Source organism: Channa argus, chromosome 19 (assembly GCF_033026475.1).
Source record: "Channa argus isolate prfri chromosome 19, Channa argus male v1.0, whole genome shotgun sequence".
Lineage (NCBI taxonomy): Eukaryota > Metazoa > Chordata > Actinopteri > Anabantiformes > Channidae > Channa > Channa argus.
In genome coordinates, this window is record NC_090215.1 from 11,607,651 (window position 1) to 11,630,174 (window position 22,524).

General features: G+C 39.2%; 1 protein-coding gene across 4 annotated transcripts in view; it reads left to right on the forward strand.

Annotated features, from left to right (window-relative positions):
* The first annotated feature begins 1,188 nt into the window (after positions 1-1,188).
* The window catches only part of arfgef1 (ADP-ribosylation factor guanine nucleotide-exchange factor 1 (brefeldin A-inhibited)), a 47,854-nt gene continuing 26,518 nt past the window's right edge, over positions 1,189-22,524 (forward strand). For 2 of the 4 annotated variants that reach the window (XM_067487068.1, XM_067487069.1), the window contains exons 1-6: positions 1,189-1,513; positions 18,023-18,053; positions 20,400-20,556; positions 20,780-20,926; positions 21,239-21,418; positions 21,826-21,879. In XM_067487068.1, the coding sequence (XP_067343169.1) occupies positions 1,390-1,513; positions 18,023-18,053; positions 20,400-20,556; positions 20,780-20,926; positions 21,239-21,418; positions 21,826-21,879 (693 nt within the window). In that variant the 5' untranslated portion in view covers positions 1,189-1,389. The remainder of the gene's footprint in view (positions 1,514-18,022; positions 18,054-20,399; positions 20,557-20,779; positions 20,927-21,238; positions 21,419-21,825; positions 21,880-22,524) is intronic. The other 2 variants (XM_067487070.1, XM_067487071.1) reach the window with 1 other exon arrangement.

Below are 22,524 nucleotides of genomic sequence, written 5' to 3' on the forward strand. Positions count from 1 at the left end.
GATGGTCCAAAGTAAAAGTGAACTATACCGCCCACAGCTGCCAAATCTGTGTTGTCAGATTGCCAGATTTCCTCCATGTGTTTACTGCTAAATGTTGCTGTTAAGGAAAGTGTAGCAATACTAAACATCAAATTGCACACTGTCAGGGGTGAAGTGAATTTGAAAAAAGAAAAAGAAAAAAATACACAGTTGCCCTTAAAGTTTTAATACTTCTGTTTTCAAACAAATTCATCTTTTTTGCCAAGGTTAATTTTGGTATTTGTGGTTTTCACAGTAACTTAATGAGAACAGATGAGAAATATCTTATTCCAACTTTATGGGCAACACTGTTTATACACATATATAACAAACAACAACAAAACAAATGAGAAGGCATGTGTTCGATTTGGTGGATTTTTAACATATTAATTACATATTCACAAGAAATTACAGGACAACAAACTGGAAATTATAGTGCATAGGAAATGTTTGTTTTCAATTTCCTATACACTATAATTTCCAGTGATTAAATAAATCATATGTGAGGAAACTGTATATTCTGATCACTCCCAAAGTGACTGGCATGTCTTTTGAAAACACGAACTACAGTATAACACTAAGCAATGAGTGAATATGTGTTTAAGTGTAGAGATTATTATTTATTCATTATTATGTTTTTGAAGAGGAAGTGTACCTGCATCATATAGTAGAAATAAAAACCCATTTATATTCTCTGGTTAGTGGTACAATACACTAAGCTGTAAAAAGCCTTTCATAAATATGACTTGGGATCACGTGTTTAAGGTGCGTTTACATGGGTGCTATATGTGCAAACACAGAAGTGAAACAGGTGAATAGTAACAAATGAGAAACACAACATGTTTGTTTTTCTTTTTAGAGACTTTCTAATTATGTACCTAATAAGAGGTTGTCTTCTTATTTGAGTAGTTTAAAAATATTGTCAATAATGAATTAGGCCGCTAAAAGATTTAAAAAAAGGAAACGTCAATGTGTCCATTTAAATTGTAGGCTATCTACATAGGCAACAGTGCGTATTGAAGCTCTCATCCTTTATTACATGCATATTATGTGGCAGGTATTATTTTATGTATGACTTTAATAAGGCTGTGTGGGCCTTCACACTACACTCATGACATCCCTCCTCTCTCACTCCCTGCTGCCTCACTGCGGCCGCTCGCAAACGTACGTGACGTCGTTTCCTCTCTCCAACATGGCGCAGGAGGCAGGTCGCTAATGGAAATCTGAGGGATTTACTCCACCTTCTGTGTTTATTTATGTTTGTCTGTTAGGGGCTCTGCGGCTGACATTTGTAGAGGGATACATCTCCATTCGAGGCGGCTGCAGCCCCCCTTGGGACCAGGCACACCTCGCCCCAAATTCCTGTGCGACATGTTTGAGGGCAAAAAGACGAAAAACATGTTCCTGACACGAGCTTTGGAAAAGATCCTGGCCGACAAGGAGGTGAAAAAGGCTCACCATTCTCAGTTGCGCAAAGCCTGCGAGGTGGCACTAGGTAAGTTGTGTTGCTTTAACATCACATTTCTACTGTGTTGGACTCACTGGTTTAGACACGTCATGCACCCTTTCACTTATTAACCAGTTACCCTGCAACAATGTCGCAGTGTTTGGCAACACCGTGGACTGTCCATTCATTAATGGCCGACTATCATGTTGTCTCATTGTTTCGCCCCGATGATTTAAGTAAAAACAGGGTATTTAATTGACGTGGCACAGGCTCCGTGGAAACGATTCCGTATCAAACACGGAAATGGTGCAGGAGCGGTGGGTGTGTGCAACACCGACCCGATGCTGCGAAACTAGTAGCGCTGTGAGCACAGGCCGAGCACCGGAGAGAAAACAAAGTTGTTAGGGGCCGAATCCTTCTTCGGTATCAAGCTAACTAACAGCTACACATTGTAAATTTAGTCAAGAGAAAGCTGTGCTGATCTACACGGACTGATTGTATGTGAAGGTGGGATGTTTGCGTCCCTTCCTGGTTAACGAGAGACGTAGTCGTGCCCAGTCTGTACAGGGAGTGAAGACATATATGTCCTTAGTTACATTTTTTATTTACTAACCGGTTTAATCATCACATACTCTGCTTCCTCCTTTCCTATTTCATGTTGTGAACCTACATCTGAAGTAGAAAATGAACAGCTGTCAGCAGCATGCTAGATTATTGCCAAGTTGTCGGGAATAGCAAAGAGGTTATTTCCAGTGAGTATTTGTTCCGGTCAAACACTGGGTAACTCATTGCACTTCTGAAATACAAATGGTGTTATATTACGATTAAGAGGTAGAAAATAAAATATAATATGCTTTCCTTTCATATAGCTTGTTTAGCACATTATTACCAACTGTACGCCAAGTCTTATAGCAAGGACTACGCCTTTATTTTGAAGGGAAGGTCCCTTTACGTCCGGTGTTAACTTGACTCACTCGGGGCGATTTTACGAAACTGTCTTAGCAGGTGTATTTTTATAAACACGTCCCTAGAGGCGACTGTTGATGATAAATGTAGAAATTTTAAAATAATGAAGGAGTGGATCAGAGCAGATAATAGTTTACCTTCAGAAATAGCTTCGTACCTAATTGTCTTTCACAAGCCAGTCTTTTTTCCGTGTTCTTGCAACAAGCCGGGTTTTGTCCTGCACTGGGAGTAATCTGACACTGCCAGAGAAACAATGAGTTCATGTTGTGGGCCTACAGTACCTGTCCAGACAGTTGCAGACTTTATCAACACTTTATGCTCTTGTGAGGCTTTTGCAATGGCCTTGAAGGCTGAATACATGATCATGTTTGTCCAGACTTGCCTTGATGTTTTGTTAAACCAATAGAAATGGTATAGGCTATTTTTTCCTCGCTTTATTGTGAGCAGTTGTTAGAAAATTGTGCTTATGACAGAGGTTAAGCCTTAATTAAAAGAGTTTAGTCCTATGTAGCATAAATGTAAAAGGACATTTTAATATTGAACTACTATACACCCCAAATTGGAAAACCCACTGTTTTTTGGAGAGGCAATATTGTTTTGTTTTGTCTTTTCCTAAGAGCAAGAGCATGACTCTCTGAATTGATGATAGCGTCAGGTGACACTCCTTGTTCTTTGTTAGTGTATTAGTTACTTGCCCTTTGTGTTTTATTCATGTGTAGAGTTTCCAGCTGCACGTCAGGAAAAGAACATAAAATCACAATGCTGGCAGATTTCAGTCATTCACTGTTTATTGAGCAGCTTCATATTGTTTTCTGCATAATACATCATCTATACTCTGTTAATTAAAATTCAGCTTTTAACATGGAATTACAGTTTGGCGTGTACTACTCTCCCTTTTAAAAGCAGTAGTTGTTACACAGTCAGTGCTTGTGGGTTGTTTCAGGTCAGAAAAGGAAAGAAAAGTATTGATACAACCTTAACCACAATATAACAGTACAGTGCAAACATTGAAAAGTATAAAATCTCTTTATAATTAACAATGAGCAATGAGCTTAGCAGTAGTAGTGCATATCAAAAGCGACTGGGTGACCCAGTATACTGAGTGACTTACATAATCCCTTTTACTGTAGCTCTTGGGCGCTTGAGACATCTCAGAGAGAGAGAGAGAGAGAGAGAGGGTGCCTCTGCCAGAGTTTTCACTTTGCTGTCACCAAAAGTCTTCCTGTTATAGATTGCCTCTGCTCAAAACTAGGTATTGTTTGAAATTGTCCTTGCATAACACAAGAGGGTATTTTTATTTGATTCCTGTTTTGTCATATTTGGCATGCGGCTCTAAATTTGTATATATGTACCTGTAAGTGAATCACTGCGGATATTTCTGTATCGAAATGAGAGGTATGTCTACCGTTGCCAGAGACTCCATCTCAAACTGACCTTTGTTTTGGATTATCAAAATGTCACTAAGCAGCATCCCTAAAAGAATACATTCTCAGTTTCTCACACACTCCCAAAATGTACCAGTACAAGGTTCCTGTTATCTCTGGATCACACTGTTGGTTTCTTTGAAACAACCTGTCTGATGGCAAGGAGCAGAAAGTGGGTAAAACTGACAGTTCCCTAAAAATATTAACAGTCCCACTGGTTGTATCTACTCACCACCTTTTTAGAAGCAAGCATTTTCCCTTGTTTGTTGTTTCTATACATTGCTTGCTTTAGGTGGTGCTTACTGTGGTCACATTGGTTTTAAACCCATCTTGTCCTCTCTGACTTGAGAATATAACGTGGTTTAGCTGCTGCTGAAAGAGTCATACTGTGAATGTAACAAACTAAATCGGGTGACTCCCTACAAGCCCCCATGTTAAGAGAAGTGAGAACTTGTTTCCAGGCTAGTAGTCACTTAAGGAGTTGAGTCCTGCTAAGCACATTTCTCATTATCTCTCCCCTTAGGGTGTATGATCTGAGGGTCAGCTCAAGTGGTCACAGCATTATGAAAACCTACTGCAGTGACATTCTTGATCAAGTTTTCCTACCTGCACATTCTGTTCATATACTCTAGGTAGCAGCTTGAAAGATAACATGTCTGTGTTTGAAGTCTAGTTGTACTCTCAGTATTTTTTCTTTCTTGTCACCGATGATTGAAGATAAAGTATTTACTCAGTATCTGCAGCTAAAGTTTAGTGACGGCATAGTCAGAGGATCATACAGATACAGTATATTGTTACAGTGACACTTTTCTGCACTTTGCACTGTGAGATTGGGTGCCCTTTCAAAGTAACAACGTTGGTTCCAAACCTGCTTTGGAAGCCTAGATGTGTCAATATGATAAGCCGTGTATTAAGGTAGTTGTGGCCAGTACAGAAATAATATTTTCTTATGGGTAGGACACCGTCTGTATCAATATACACTATAAAGACTAAATCACACAGTATTAGGATGTTACCGAGCATGTATCTCTTTACACTTACAGTAGCAGATGCACACGATCATGATCATCCTGATGGATGGATTTTAGTACCACTTGAAAAATATCCATTATTTGGCTGTATTTTGTTCCTAGTTGTGTCCACAAACTCTTGAAGAGAGTTTACGGCTCTCTTATCGAATTACATTACTACATTTCCCGTAGGTGTGATTTTGAGTGTGAAGAGTTTTCTGTGTCTATATGTGTGGCACCGCGATAGACTGGCAACCTGGGGTGTACGCATTTGACAGGTAAGATACAGTTGCCTTGCCTTAGGTTATTTACAACAAAACTTTTAGTTTTACATGGGCATGTGTTAGAACAGTTTCGGGTCATGTAAACTGCACATTTTTTGAAGCTGCATTTTAATCAAGATATTGTCTTATTGCATTGAGATTTAGACAGTTTGACTGCAGTGCATCCCTGACGGTCGGAGGTGTTTGTCATTCATTAAAACTGAATGTTTTGCAACTCGGATGGTTATTAGACAGGAAATTACAATAAGGATGAGCTACAAGCTATATTTACATGGTCCACAGGCTCTTGACATGCTATAATGGTATAATTCTGCATTGTGTCTATAATTAATTTGCAGTATCCTTTTTAATTTTAAGAAAGAATTTCATTTCTGAAACACTTTAAAAAGTTGGGGTTTTTTTTCATGTTAGTATTCACTTAATGAGTTTATGTGAGTGTTATGCTAAAATGGCTTTTGAGCGATGCAGAAACTCCTAAACTTTTCTTTAGATCAGTTCATACATTTTCAACCATCATAAAGATGTCATAGCTTTGTGCCATTAGTTTAATTCAGTGTAAGTTTTTGAGAACAGTGTTGTTGTTGTCTTTTTTTTTATGTCCAGGGAGCTCTGAGATTAGTTTGAATCTGTTGCTTTCACAAAGCATCCTGAATTAGAAATGCAGATTAAAAGCATTTTCCATAATTGATTTCTAAACACATTATTGTCACTGATCAACTAATTGAAGTCTTTCACAACTGGATAGAAATGACCTCTTGCTGAACATGCACAGATCCATTAAATTCTTGACCCTCTTCCTCATTTAATTAAATTAAAACATTCCTTCCAGGACAGGATTTTAGCAACGTGTATGTATATAAATACAAACATTTTTTTTTTTTTATGCCAATGCAGTTTTTTTTAAGACCAAACACAGACCAATTTTTTTGACAGGGTTAGCGAATGCCATTGGCTTTGTGGCATCACAAAAGCAAAAACTATTTTTTTTTTATCCAAATTCGCAAGAACCTTGAATTAAAGCTGTAAACATTGACAAAACCAACACAGGGTTCCAAGCTGATTTTGTTCCCACTGCCTGCACAGGTCACCTTTTCTTTAGTGTCGGCAAACCTGGCAGGGGAGCCAACGGGACTAATGTACCCTATGATCATTAAAGATGGTGAACACATGCTCCGCCATGATAAGCTGCACCATAGTCACCACATGTTCACCCACGATAAGCACCAGGCTATAAACGATACTTTTTGTTAATTAAGGTTTATACCATGGCTCCCCAAAGACCAACACAGCTTTCCTGCAATATGAAGTACACAGGATGAGGCCTGGCTGATGCTTGTACTCTTACAGAATAATAAAAGCGTTTCTGATTTGTGTACCTGACAGCCCTTTTACCAGCACTCTTTATACACCTGATAGAAATGTATCAACCCAGAACTTAAAATCAAGCAGTTTCATTCTGATTCCCATGCAGCAGAGGCACACCAGGTAACCTTGTGATGAGGCTGGAAGGCATGGCTGGTGATGAGAAAGGAAGGAGATGTCAGCCGTCAGCTACATTTTTATGTCCTTTTTATTTGTCAGGGTGCTGTTGGTGTGCAATGAATGAGTTTTCCAACAGGAACTGTAATCGGAGATGCTGTATACAGTACACTACATGTGTCTACGGTTCTCTTGGAGAAGTAGACATGTTTTATAGCAGTATTCAAAACTGACAAATGTGTCTGACAAAGTTGCTTTGACAGACACATTTCTCACATTTTAACATCTTTTGAAAGTATGGTTGTTTTTCCTAAAGACTGAATTCACCAATTTTCAACTGCCCTCCTGTGGATTTAGTTTGGACAGTATGTGTATATGTTAATCTTCTGTTCTACCTTCCCCATATTAGAATCTATCACGGCTTCTTGCTGAAAAACTCCTCCACATCCCATCAACTGAAAGATCAGGAGTTCAGATGTTGTCATCTAGAGAAGTTCTGAGTAGGAGGTCAATCAAAATACAACGTCCATTACATGAAAATTGAGATGATATCATCTTGACTGAAAATCTCCTTTGGATGATGTCATCTGATATTTAAAGATACGGGAGGCAGACCAAAGTTGTATGCCAGTCATATAAATCTACTCCTCAAACTACCCCCATAGGAAGCGACATGAAAATTTAAGAAGTTGCCCTTTGAATAAAACAATTATCAATATTTTTACCTGACATTGAGTAGAGCAAGAAGTCTGGATTTTGAATGTGTTGTATGTTTGTGTGAGTACTGTAATTGTGTCAAGACATGGTTTAACAATCAAGTCTACAGCTGCATGTCCCTGAAGGAAAGGGAAAAATGAGGCAGGGTGACGGGCCCTGTGCCTGGTTTCTGTCTCATTTCCCCCCTTTAGAATAAGAGCACGCCGTTAAGCTGCTTGTTACCTCAAAGGTTGACTGGTATTTAGATAATAAGCAGTGGAGTAGTTATTACGGCCTAGTGCTTGCTCTGAAAACATAAATATTCTTTTTATCTATACAGAGGAGACTTTTTATAATTTAGAAAGAAGAGTCTGTGTTTTTTTTCCAGCTGACAATTTTTTAATTTATTTTCTTACACTGATACCTCCATACATAATGCATTACTTCTCTCCACTGATGCCTTCTTCAGTCCTGGGACAGGTGATAAATTAATTATACTGCAAACAGATGAAGCGAATGAAGAGAAAACCTCCTCACTCTCTTCCTCCTTTTTTCTGTTTCATTCTGGAGTTCTTGACGCTATCAGAATTATCTGTGCTGTATTGGTTTATATTCATTTAGTGAAATGGGGTACCAATTATTGGGGGGGAAGCAGAGTGCTGAAGGCAGATAAATGTAAGGGGAGACTGTGAGTAAGGAAGGAAAGTTACCCAGAAGAAATAAGAAGTCTGTTTTGGTTTTGTTTGTTATAATAGCGGCCATTAAAATTGTGAACTCAAGGGAGCATGACATGGTTAACCATTGCTTTGCTCCATTTGTGATCTGAGCACTAATATCGCTACGACTGTATACATTATTACATATCAATATTAGTGTAGTGAGGTTGTAGAGCTACAAGGTATTGGGCTTTTTTTTATTTTTTCTTACAACGCCTTGACCAATTTAGCACTAGAGGCAGCTAACATTTGCAAGTTGCTCTTCTTTTCAGAGAGATTTGGACAGAGATTTGGACATAAGCCACTCAGTTTACAAACACAAGATTTGATGCTCTTTTGGGAAACAGACTATTCACATTTCCTTTAGTATCTTTGTATCTCCTCACACAATTTCGTTGACTTTTAAAAAAGAGGAAAGCTGATGTGCGTTTACAGAGAGAAACCCTCACTAAGAGGACTTTGGTGAAGTTCTTACTCAATTGTGACTTGCTGGGACCTAAAAGCAGGCATGCCTGATGGAAAAGACCAATTTGCCTAAATTAATTGACGAGGATGCAATCCACTGTATGCACATTTTTTCCTTTATCTTGTGCAGTACATTCCTGCAGAATAATTAACCCTATTACAGAAGGATAGAGTGCAACTCATATGTGTTGGAGCAGAAAAGTGCCAAATCATGTATCCATAGGAGAATTATTAAAGATGGATTTATTTCAGTGACAACAGCTGAGTAATCAAAGCCTCTTGGAGGCCATGTGCCTTGTGACTTCTTGGCTAAAAAAATGACTGCCGTGATTCATCCATGGAAGTGAGACTAGTGATTATACACAGGCTTATGCAAGTGCGAGTGAGGGGGTTGGTTCGACACACACTTACAGGCATGCACACACGAGCGCACACACGCTTAGGTAGCCCAGACAACCTCTGACAGTCCTTCCTTCTTCCCCTGCAAATGTAATTACTGCTGTGCAACCTTTCCTTTCAGCATGGACAATAGAAACGCAGGGGTCTGATTTTTCTCAGGCTCTCTGTGTTGGTCGCAGCTGCCCCATGTTTATCTGTGTTTGGTGGACGCCTACACTCCCATTCATCCTCAGATTAGCATCTCAGTGGCACAAAGCTACTGTATGGTCTTTATTATTATGCCTGGGGACCTTAACTTATTGCAAACAGTTTTCAACTTGCTGTTGCTTGATAAATGAATACTTCAGCGATAATAAGCAATTATAATATTTACAGCTTGGTAATTGGTATCAATGTTAAACTCTGACTAGACATACAACTTTACATTTTACAGTATATCTTGCACCATTGTAAAGTCACAGTTTATGTCCATCATAGTCCTGATGCTCCTTACAGTGTGTATAGCTTCAGTTTCTTTCTCCTTGTCTGTCCTGCCACACTGTTGACTTCTCTTTACCCTGCTTGTGTGACTTCCTATATGTCACTGGTCTATATCTGGAGGAACACAGTCACTGTGACCACCAGCGTATCACTAAGGTGAGAACAATCAGGCACCGGGTTGAATTTTAGCTGATCGCTCTGCATGGACTAGTTAGTTCCAGCCAGAGTATCCATGCAAGATGCAGATGGCCTCTAAGCTCTTTGAAATGGAAATGTTAATGCAGGAGGTGGGGGCGCCCTTTTCTTCCTTCCATGGTCTTTGCTCAGGTGATGGAAACAGAGTCAGAGATTGAACTCTAGCCTCTCCTCTGTGTATGTGTAGACACTGTTGGAAACCCATTAGGAAGGAGTATGTATTGTGATTTTGCAAATCTGGAAGTGATTAGGATGTATTGAAATACTTTCCATTTTTCTTCACTTCTCGTTCTCTTTCTTCATTCATTCTGTGGCACCAAATTTTAATGTAAAAAAAAAAAAAAATCTCATATGACTGTTATAGCCATATAATATAACAACACACTTTAAGCATGTGCAAATGAGCTGTATAAACCAGTCTCTCACAAAACCTATCGAGCTGGAGAGAGAAGTTTGAATGCAAATGCTGATTTGCTTCAGCTAGCTTCATTCTTGTCCCTGCTTTGTCTCACTCTCCCCCTTTTTTCTCTTTACACTAAGCCTGAACCTGCGGTCCTCTCCCAGAGTGCTGTTTTCTCACTGCTGGTCTTGTGACGTCTTGCAGTATGCCCCTAGGGAGTTGTCTGTTTATCTCTCTCCCTCCCTCCGGAGGAGCAGCTGTGTGCAGGTCTGCTGTGTCTTAATTGATGTAATGTTAGAGCTCTCATGAGATTTTTGGTGTGTGCATGTGTACATGCGTACATGCATGCACATTAAATGTGCAAGTGTGTGTTTGTGCACCATAAATGCAAGTTTTATTGGGGTTCTGTGTGTATGGACATCTTGCTGGCAGAATGTCTACTTATCAAATTAATGTTGATCCCACAGCTTTAGTCAGCAAGAACATTTGCCCAAGCAGGTACAGCCTACTATGCAGCCTACCATGCTTTTAGCCTATATTGACTTAGTGTAGCTTGTCTACATGACACTATTTGGATGAGCCTAGGTGAGAGCCCAGAAAGTGGATTGGACTTATTTAAACTTTATCAAAACTGATTTGCACCTATGGAGTTGTTTTGAACGAGTTTCCACTATCTTTCAGTCTATTTGACATGACCTAGAGTCCAGAGAATTCTGCAGCATTTCTGCACAGAACTGACCTGAGCCTCTTTGAATAATAAAATTTCAGGCTACATTTATAGTTAAAGCCGCATGCTGTTAGATGAGGGAGGGATTAGGGATTTCCAAAGTACTCCCAAGCCTAGGTAGCTATATTGAACTTTACATTCAATGCTGCCTGAAGGGTCGAAGGTCATGCATATTCAACATTGGTTTCTGTCTTCTGCCTTGTACCTTGCATTAACATTTCCCCATGTGAGTCCCTTAATTAATTTCACAGTGTTATGTACTGTAGATTGTGACCCTAAAGAGGTATATTATTTTCAATGTTGCATTGAGAAATATTTCTTTTAAAGTGATTGAATTTGAGCTTTTAACCTGATTGATTGAAAATCAATTCTCTCATTAATTTTGCCACAAGGCACAACATGGTGGTGGAGTGGGTAGCACAGCTACAAGGTCCCCAGTTGACTGCGACTTTTCTGTGTGGAGCTAGCATGTTCTCCCCATGCTTGTGTGGGGTTTCCTCCCACAGTTAAACACATGCATGTTACTGTTGGTTAACTGGTGACTCTAAATTGCCCGTAGGTGTGAGTGAAAGTCTGAATGATTGTCTGTGTGTGTATGTCTATTTATTTCACTTACATAGACTGGAGAGCAGTCTGTTTGCCACAAAGTGGTGAGCCACTCACATTTGCTTGCAAAGAGAGTCTTTGGTGGATGCTCCTTTAAACAAATTCATGATGCCCTCACCTGTAATTAATTTACGTGCTAAGTTTGGACTTATGGATCCAGAACTGTGCTAATCAAATATTTTATTAAATCTTTAGTCTTATTTTGCCTCTGTCCCAACTTTTTTGAGTGTGTTGCTGACATCAGACTCTACATTTGCAATATCTAATTTTACAATATCTAATTAATGTGTCAGTGACAATATTCAAATTCTTTTCTTTCTTTAGTCAGATAAAGGTTAAAGTGAATTAAAAATGTTTTATTGCATTTTAGAAATAGTCTTAACTTTTTTGGAAATGGGAATTGTATTTTCTTTGTAATTCATTGGACTTGGATATAACATCTCTACGTGCACTTCTAAAAGCCACAAATGTATTCCTGACACTAAGTGCGCAAGAGAAGCGCAGGGCTACTTGAACAAATAAATACCTGCAAGGGATTTTAACTCAAGTGTCCACATTGACAGTCTCCATCGGCGAGCAGAGCAAGCAGAGACCCCTTGGGTTGAAATAAGGGTTGCTTTGCCTCAATTTCAGGAACAGCGGTGCACCTCAGGTGAACTGCTGGACCTGGAATATTTAAAAAATAGCTCAGCTAGCAAAGTAGATACTGTGTTTCATTTTTGGTGAGTGTTTCTCCTATGTGACTGCAATGGTCTCTTGGTATCAATGGAAGTTGATGAAAACAATTCCAGTGCTTGCTGAATCACACAGTATTATGTTTATTGATTTCCAAACAGATCTATTTCTGTGTTTATATCTGTGTTTAGCTTGCTCCACTTGCCACCTGCTGTAACCTCCTTTGTGTCACCAACAGTGGAATAGCGAAGACAGCTTTAGCGCCATGCAGACCAATCCTAACCCACTTTGGCTCTGAATCTTTACAGTGCTTGAGCTGATATACATAATATTTCAGGAAAGATCTGATGACATCTTATTTGTACTCACCATTAGGCACATAAAAGCACTATACAGTTTTGCTTTGTGCACTGCTCCTCAACACACTATACATGAACCGAGATACATCATGCAGGGGGGGGAATGGGACCTGTGACTGCAACATTAATGGTTTGGCTGCTCTAGCTGTTATCCCAGTGGCAGACACTCCTAGCAGGGTGCTGCACTGCTGCTGGCAGAGGAGTGCATTGTCACACCATTTAGGCAGGGTGGCACCCTGGAAGAAGGGAACTCTATTTTAGCCAGCAAGCAGCTCTTGTCAGCAATGAGACAGGAAGCAGTTTGTTTTGTGATGTTGCCCAGAGAAGCAGTTGGACTTCGATGTGATACATCATGCAAACAGACTGCCCTTCTTCTTGTTTGTGTTAATGGATGTTATATTTTCTAAAATGCCATCATGTGTTGTAGCTGACCCTTCCCCAGCACATACGTAGTCTTAGACTCAGTTTGCTGTTTATTTATTCAGTGAATATTTAATGAATATGCTTGCACATCTTTTAGCCTTTTAGCAAGACTGTTTACATCCATTCAGATATACAAACTCGTATTTGGGGCAATGTGTGTTTACTGCAACACCCAATTGTGGTAGTAGTTGCTGAATGTAGGGAACACATTTGTTATTCACATTCAGCTAAGATTTTCCTCCAGAATATTGTCTGTAATCTTGCCCCAATCCTTTTAACATTTGGCTCAGGGTTACTAAACATTTCGTCTACTCATTCATCTGCCTTAGATATTACAGCTACACATTTAGATCCTACACCTAGGCCATGAGCAGCTTTTGCTTTATCTCCATGTGCAGTAATTGTAATTGAAGGGATCACTGATAAGCCCCTTAGAAGCATATTACATAAAGCTCAGCAGAAACCTGTCTCTGCTCACTGTCAAGTTTAGTGATTGAGTGTGATGTCGCAGTCTTTCTCTTTAGATCAGACCCTGTCAGCTAAAGTTGTGATCTTCTTGTGTCATTTTCTCTCAGAATAGCAGCTGTCCTCATCATAGGACGTCAGTGGATCTCACATAAAGTACATCACTAAACATGTGTATCATCCATATTCCTGTTTTTTTCCCACATAACAGCAATATTGTAGAAGCTTTGTTGTGAAATGCTGACAGAACCTCAATGTGGTTGTTTTGCGTGAGCTGACTTCAGGCTGAGATGCTCAAGTTTTTTTTCCTGTGTTGTCATCATCTCATTTATTTTTCACAGACATCACTTTCAAGAAGGTGTTGTGTAGCAGACTTTGTTGTACTGAGAGACTCAGGCTATTAAGTATGCTTAATAGTCTGCCACCAAGGCTGATGCACAGGGCTGTTTGTACAATGTCGTCTTCACTAGACATGGAGAAAGGCAATAATAAATGAGGATATGTTAATAAATAACTAATGTAATGGAAGGCAGCATTGACTCAGCACCTTTCATCAGTATCAGGGGATGTTGACAGTAGCTGAAGCTGCAGAGCTGGGTGTTTTCTAGATACACAAACGTTTTTTTATTTCCTCATGTGGAGGACAAAGTCAAGACCGCTACAATATCTTTTTCCGCTGTGGTAGTACCTGACTGGAAACTGTGTGTGCACCCAGCTACTTTTATGCAAGCTCATTTTCTACTCCTGCTAGTGCTTGGAAATTTCCATCTCCTCGCTTTTGCCGTTTATCCATACTTGGAGACTGTAGTCACTCCAGAGGAGAATGAAGAAATGATTAGCCAGCTTTTGACTGACCTTCTCCCCAGCTTAGAGGCAGCTTTAGGGGCACTTAAATAAAAGAAAACCTCAGGGTATATGGGATTCCAAAAAACTGAAAGCAGTAAAAGATTCGCACTTTGGTCAGGACCAGAGGGGTTATCTGGCATTGTGTGTGTGCGAGTTGCACATTTGCAGAAGTAGCCCTGTACAATAATACACCTGATTCACAGGAAATTTCAACATGTGTTTTGCTTATTTGTTTTTTGATAATGAAAGGCAAGTGAAACATAGATCTGAAGTGATTGTGTATCCAAGGGAAAGTTTGTCATACTGAAATTATTGGTCATGTCTTACTATCATCTATAAGGATCTGGGTCAAGTCAGTATGAGAAGAAAAAGTACTTTGAAGATGAGGGAAATGGTTGAAGTGACTCAGGGCTTTGAGGCTGCTTCCATCCATTAGGGAGATTTCAGAGGCTTTGTGTTGAGGTCCGGTTAAGGCTGTAGCTCACAGGAGAGCGAGATGGCTGCATTTTAATGTATCTGATCAGTAACATAGGTGTATGCCATTACCCCAGCGGGGTATGATAAAGACCCTGTTACTGGTACCACAGAAAGAGAATAAAAATTATATCACAGCTAAATTGGTAGAAAATTGGGCATAAATGAAAATATTTTTAGATTGGTGGACTATCTGTGTCTGCTGTCTGGCTTATAGCTGCACTGTGTAACTGTTTGTATTTTAAAACCAGTAGCTAATATATCAGTTGGGATTCTACAGTTTTAATTGGCGGCTCACGTCTGGCCAGTCCCAGGAGTAGCCGGTACTTATATCTGTTCTTTATGAATATGCTCTTTCTCATCAAAGGTGCCACCATCTGCCGTTGCTATGGTTTCACTATTCAAATCCTGGGATGACAATTCCTCATCAGAGCTCCTGACACACAAAGCTAATTATCTGACGGTTACTTACACAGTCAATATGACAATCCCCATCCCTCCCATCAAACTGTGCGTTTATGCGCATTCTGTCTGTCTTCTTGTTTGACTTGTCAGTGTATTTGCATAAATTCTGCAATCCCTGTGTTTCAGAAATAATTTGGTGGGGGTTTAATATTAAAAGCTGAACATTCTGGGGTCACTGCATGTTTGTAATTTCACATGTTCTGGAAACCTCTTGAGTCCTGCAGTAACTTTTTTTTTTTATGGACCACAGAGTTATAGACTTCCTCAGAAATCAGGCAGGAGGAATTTTTTTTTTTTTTTTGCCTGTAACATGCAGTGCTGTGTGATATGATTGGGTCCAGCACTGTGTTGGGCCATGGTAGCTGCGAGAGATAAAAGATTGGTGGTAGTTTGGTAAAGAAAACTGAAGATATAATTTATTCAAAAGGAATACAGGACACAAGCAGAGAATTAGAAGATTAGAGAATTATTTACCATTAAGTACCATAATACAGAATTTCATTATGGTGATGATTAGTGCTGAAACAAACTGTCAATTAATGGATTAGTGAATCAATAGAAAATTAATTAACACCAATTTTGAATCTGATTCTTTGTTGTCTCCCGCTTAAAGATAAAACACATATTTTGTCAGTTTTATCTCACTGTAAATAAATATTGTTCGTGTTTTGGATTCTTTTTAGTATATTTTATAAGTTACAGATCAATAACAAGTCACATACTAATTATTTTATTAATTATAATAAATAAATGAACATTAAAAATATTTTATAGACTCACCAAATAAGTGAAGCTTTCTCACTTAGCAGTCCAATAGTATTCTTACAGTTAGGTTTCACTGTCCAATATCACCTTGGTAGACAAAACATTCAGCGATGTGACTGTTTCAGTGAAATGCTCAAGAATAAGGAACATAAAACAGACCAAAGAAAATATAATTAAGGTTTCCAAAAATGGTGCCCACAATAAAAACAAACATTTCAAAGCCAATATGAGAAAGTTGTCATCATTATAACAAGTTAATTGGCAGAGCTTGGTATCTTTCAGGACATCCGCTTCTACATCTCTCCATCTGTCCATTTGTATCTCTCATCTCTCTGTTCTTGTTTGTTCTTGTTTCTGACTACAGCAGTCCCTTGGCTGGGGCAGAAGTTCCATTCATTCATTTTGGTTGCTCTTTCTTCATCTAACTGTGGCTTTTAAAACACATTTTAAGCCATGCATGCTTTAGATTTATTCATTATATGTTTCATATTTCAGTGCATATAGCATACATTTTGTGATATTTGCTTTTGTTTCAGGTACAGGATATATTATACACAATTTGGCAAAACATTTTGTTGTTTTGTTAAGCTGCAAGTACCAGATTGTTTCCGCTGCATGTGACATGATATTTGTGTTCTTGCTGGAAGGTTAATTAAATAGATAAGTGGTTGGTTGTTAATTGCTGATTGATCTGTTGGTCTTTATCAAGCAAAAATAACACATATGTAAAAATCTCACTTATGCTGGTACTATTTTAAGAGCTGCATTATTGCATTATATAATGACATTTATTTATTTATTCATTTATTCCATTCTATAGATTAATGGCTCTTGGCTTGTGCTAAATGGTGGAAGGTTGACAGAGAAAACCAGGCTTTTATTCTGGAATGGACTGAGGCGTACGTGTTCATTTTTACCGTAGGAAGCTTGAAACTGCTGTGTCTCATCTAGTTGGAGGCAGTGGCAGTGGTTAAAAGTGGGAAGGTGAAACACCACTATGAAACAAAGCGTTTGAAAATTACATTTGAAATTTTTTTTTACTTGAAATGTTAAAACTTGTTTTAGATTATTATTATTATGTTTTATTTTTACTATTTTATTTATTATTGTATATAGCGCAGAGGCCAGAGTTTCACAGAAAATAAATATCATTGAAATGGCATTGAATTTTAGCTTTATTCCTTTGCTTTGAGTCGTTGACTTCACAGTGCAGAGGTTGATACAATGATTATAATGCGACTTAAACATGATGATGCTGTGGTCCTGTACATGAGGAAATTTTCTCTATCCAGACCTACTTAAATCATAACTGACTACCCCTGCTATTGACTGACATGGATGGAATTAACGAACACATGTACACATGTTTTCCCTCAAACACCTCAGTACGTTCTTGGTCGGAAACAGCCTAAATTTATTTCCACAGAGTGTTAAGTGCTAAATATTCTTGAAAAGTGGATTTCTTTGAAATGACTGTTAGCCTTCCAGCAGTGAATTAATTGAGCTATCATTGTATTACTGGGGCTTTTCCCAACCATCGCAGGATAGTGCAATTCTGTAAGGACTTTGCTGATTGCCACTATGTTTTAAAAAGCTTCCTCACTGAAGGCTCCCTTTAATGTCTAGTACCAATTGGCCTCCCTTTCGCTCTCTCTAGCTCTATTTCTGTCTCTCTTTCTCTCTCTCATCCATCCCTCAGTGGGTCTGTCTTTTTTTTTCCCCCTTCTCTTCTGTGCCAGTGATCAGCTAGTTCATACAACTGCTTTCATGCCTGGAGATCTGTGAAATAAACACAAATGTTGGCCTGGCTCGTGGACATGCCATGAAGTGAATGATGATTACATTTATGGGACTGAGCTGCAGCTGAGGCAATATATTAACCAGGCTCTTTTGTGCATGGTGGTGGGATATAAACAAGACCATCACCATGGTGACACAGGGACATTCATGCAAAAAATGTGCTGCTTTGTGAGCACATTTTTCAGTTTGAATAGTTTATATGCAGGAATGTCTGATAATTCACTGTTATTCTTGCACCTAGATTACAAAGCATGTCACACAGTTACAGTATATGTAATATAACTTTGACATAAACACTCAAGTTGTGTGTTCAGGAGTTTGATATGGACCATCCCCCCCGTGATGTCATTAGCTGAGTAAAAACTGCAAACAGAATTTACATTCCCTTTTGCTTAACATTTTCCTAATTTAATGCCTCTTTACTTTTTTCTGTTTCAGAGGAAATCAAGGAAGAATCTGAAAAATTAAGGTAAGCAACTATTGAATCTTAACACAATAAAGCAACCGTAAAATTAATGGCCCGACTGCAAGCCTCTCTGTTACATACTCCTGTGTTTAAAATAGTAAAGGGGGTTAAGACTCTGTGTGTGTGTGTGAGTGTGTGGGGGGAGTGGTGGGGGCGTTACTTTTGTTCACAAGCCCCTACTTAATGCTGTAGTTGAATTGAGAGAGAGAGAGTGTGTTTATGCATGGGCATTTGGTAAACTTGTGTACGGGCATACAAGTAACACAGGCTTCAGAATGATACAGGCCATGGGTGTCGATTCTCTTCTGCATTCTTTCTTCCGCCTGCAATCTCATTTTTATTTCCTTAGATTTTTATCCCTTACCATTTTCTCAGACTCACTTCCTCAATCCCTCACTCATCCCTCCCTCCCTCCTTCCTCCCTCCCTAACTCACTCACTCCTTTTTCCAACAGTAGTCATTATTTCTCTCTAAATTAGGATTTTCAGTAATGTTATCCTTACAGTTAGGACCCTAACCTATTTACATTACAAAGATGCAGTTGGTTTCTTCTCCACTAAGGAATTCAAAAGTGGCTTTATGAGCAATCACCTCTGTTTAAATAGTTTCCTGTTGTGCATTCCTGCTGTATTATGGTCACATAGAGAGCCACATTTTACAAGGGCTTAAAATTTAAACAGCAGAAGTGAGTAATATCTGTCATAGTATACAGTATGTAATTTCATAGAATAATAAAAATCTGGACCTTGGTATAATTGATTGTCTCTAATGCAATTAGTAAAATGAGACAGGATTATACATCAGATAAAAGGACTATAATGTGATATCATACCGAGATATTATGTGAGGATCCCTGTTGATTTATTTTTGGTAACTGTTAATAATTTTCTGTTCTTTTTGTTTGACTGTCAGATTTAATTTTAGTAAATGCCATCATTGAACTTTGACAACTCGTAAAGAATTGGTTAAGAAAACAAAATGTCTGCAAAACACTGTTGCTCTTTGCACTGTCAACTTCTGTACAGTATATGACATTTTTACAAGACTAATTAAGAAGAAATACAGGAAAAGGAGCAGTTATACATGACATGAGAAATCCATTTACTTGCAGTAAGTTAGAAGAGAATATTGATGCCATTCCTAAACCTGAACTCTAGATATGAAGCTACAGCCAGCAGACAGAGGTAGCCTGGAACAATAGAAGCTGGGAGTCTTGGATGGAGATGTGGCTGCCTGACTAAAAGCCAGTTAATGTCCATGGTAAATTACATAAGCAGGTCGAGTCTGACATTGGGCTGATTATAAAGGGAGAGAGCAGGCAAATTGACATTAAGCAGGGAGGCCAAGGAATATGCCAGAGGAGAAAAGCTCCCTGCAGATACAGAGATGGGCACTGGGTCAGACCATGCACATGTGCAGAGGAAGTAGATGCTCTTAGCTCAAGCTCCGCTTTGATGTTGTTGTTGAAAGAGGTTTTGAAAGAGGCAAGAATGTTGTTCAGCAGAATCCCGTTTTTTTTTTTTAAACTAATGTTTTTATATGTTTGTAGCTGATCTATCATTTAATCCCTCTTTAATTCATGTTATTCCTCTTTTGTAAACATCGACCTCTCGTTGTAATATTTTCCCCCTCCGTCTGTTCTCTTGCAAGAAGTTGAATTTCCCCTTTTCTCTCTTCTATTTCTCTCTATGATCATGTCCTGTTATACTCAGTGAGGCAGTCCCTCTAAGAAGAGCTGAAATCATCCTTTTTCATTGCCAAGACATAAACAATGCAACCCCTCCCTCTCTGTCTCACTCCCTTCTTCTCTCGCTCTCTCCCTCTCTTTCCCTGTTGTCCTCTTATTTCAGCTGGGTGTGGTGATTGTGCTTGGGGATGCTGCAGACACATGGCTACTAAAAGATATGGTCCATATTTTATGTCTGTGGTCTTTAAAAATATTGGTAGAAATTGCTGTATCATTTGATTTATGGTTTAGTTACTACAGTAGGGCCAGGAGACACTCTGTCATTATGAACACATGGCCAAGTCTGAGCTTGAGTAACAAACCCCAAGAGAGATCAAGTGAAAAATTAAATTCAGTGTAAAAATGGTTTTGTTAGTTTGCATTTACCATTGCAGATGCAAGGTAAGATGATTTCGGATTAAGCACATTTAATGTCTCTTGGATGACAAGAAGTTGTTCTGTCATTGTGAGCTCCTTTTTTCATGCACTTCTACTAGCACTGTCAGAACAAATTTTTAACCAAGCTTCCTTTCTGGTTATTCTACTTGACAGACTGTACCATGTGACCAGTGTGTTTATCTCACAGGCTACCTCTTTTTTTTTTGGGTATTGTTCTTCCCTAGTCCACCCACTGGAGATGGCAAATCGGGTTCCAGCACTTTACCGCCAATCAAATCAAAGACCAACTTCATTGAAGCAGACAAGTACTTCTTGCCGTTTGAGCTGGCATGTCAGTCCAAATGTCCCCGCATCGTCATCACCTCGCTTGACTGTTTACAGGTCAGTAGCAGGACATGTTTGACTGCAGACCCCAGAATGTTTCTGCAGTATTTGGGTATGCTGTGTTTGTCTTTTGCAATTAGTTTGAAGATCTTAGCCAGGTACTGTTCAGGTCATTGTAACAATATAGTGGCCAGCAGGTCATGTTCTGAAGAGTCACAAGTTGTGTTTTCTGTGTGCCTGTGTGTTTGTGTGCATGTCTGCATATGCGTCTGACATGTAGAAGCTGATAGCGTATGGCCACCTGACAGGCAGTGCCCCAGACAGCACGGCCCCAGGCAAGAAGCTCATTGACAGGATCATCGAGACCATCTGTGCTTGTTTCCAAGGGCCGCAGACTGACGAGGGGGTACAGCTACAAATTATTAAGGTGTGCTGCTGTCATCATTTTCTGAAGCATCATACTATAGGTCATTAGATGGATAGTTAGTTTTACAATGCTCAACTTTACCACAGTTAGTTCTCGAAAGAAGATCAATATATCTTTGCATCACTATGATACAAAGTCTGTTATACTAAAACCCAATTATTTATCAAACTTAATCCCAACACTATAGTTAGGTTTTTGGTTACTGCAGACAATCACCGTGTCATAATAAAAATGTGTGTCCATATACAGGATACAGTTTCACCAAACACACTTCTCACATTTTTCTTAAATGGCTCTTACTCTTTTGTCCAGGCTTTGTTGACAGCAGTGACCTCCCAGCACATAGAAATCCACGAGGGCACTGTCCTACAGGCCGTCCGCACGTGTTACAACATCTACCTGGCCAGCAAGAACCTCATCAACCAGACCACAGCAAAGGCCACACTCACACAGATGCTCAATGTCATCTTTGCACGCATGGAAAATCAAGCAGTATGTCTGACACTCATACAAGTATTCACCTATAACACTGAATGCATGTGTGTAGGAGAGAAGGCAACAAAACCCATTTTAAGTTGTTTAAACAAATAGATAAAAAAATCTGAGAGGTTGCAGTTTTAAAATGCTGTAACAAATTATCAAAATGTAAACCTTCATTTGGCTCTGAGTCATAGAGTAATATAAAGGAATACATTACATTCTTTTGAAAAGGTTTCTGCGTGATGATCAACTCAAATCAGGCATTTCTAATTTAATAACATCTACCGTTTGCTTTGTGTCCAGAAGGACATTTTAGGTGTTGCTTTCAAAAAATAGCTTGCTCTAATGTCATCTTTTTCTTTTTGAATGACACTTTTCCCCTCCTCACCTGCCTCCTTCCCTTCCTTTTGGACACATAGCTTACAAATCACAAGCTATCTTGGTCTCTGGCCTCCAGAAAGCGTGACCGCCAGGTAAAGCGTGCAGAACTGCTGTGACTTGCCTGATCAGATCTCTTAAACTCTTCTCTGTGTATCTGTGTTTGCGCATTAAGCTTTTTCCTCATCCATTCATGCACTCATTCGTTTCCGTCCTTTTGCTAATACACTGCACAGGAGCAGGTATGCTGTGTACTTGTTCCACCATATGCTTGCTGTGGCTCTTGTTGACTTGCTTACAAATCATCTTGCTTTCCTGCACCAATTTTACAATTTGGTTTACATTTTTACTCTGGCTTGGTAAACGTTTTCTTGCAGGTCTGCTTTTCCTGTCATTCATGACAGTTTTTTTGTCATGTTTTGTTTCTCTGAAGGTCTAATATACAGTAGTTCTTTTAGTAAAATGAACGACTGGTATTGAGTCATCAGACATAGACAGAAAAAGAAGCAGTCAGGGATAGAGATACAGAGACAAGGCAGACTTTGAGGCAGAGGCCTATTGTTGTGTTGTCACTTCTTGCATAGTGTTGTGCTGCTGCACAGGGAGATCCACTTTCAGTGTTTGTGTGTCTATGTATTCTCCTGACTGCGGCTCAGCATGACATGATCGGGCATACACACACAAACACACACACGGCGTTTGTCTTACTCACTTTCACACAGCCGTCACTATCCGACTGA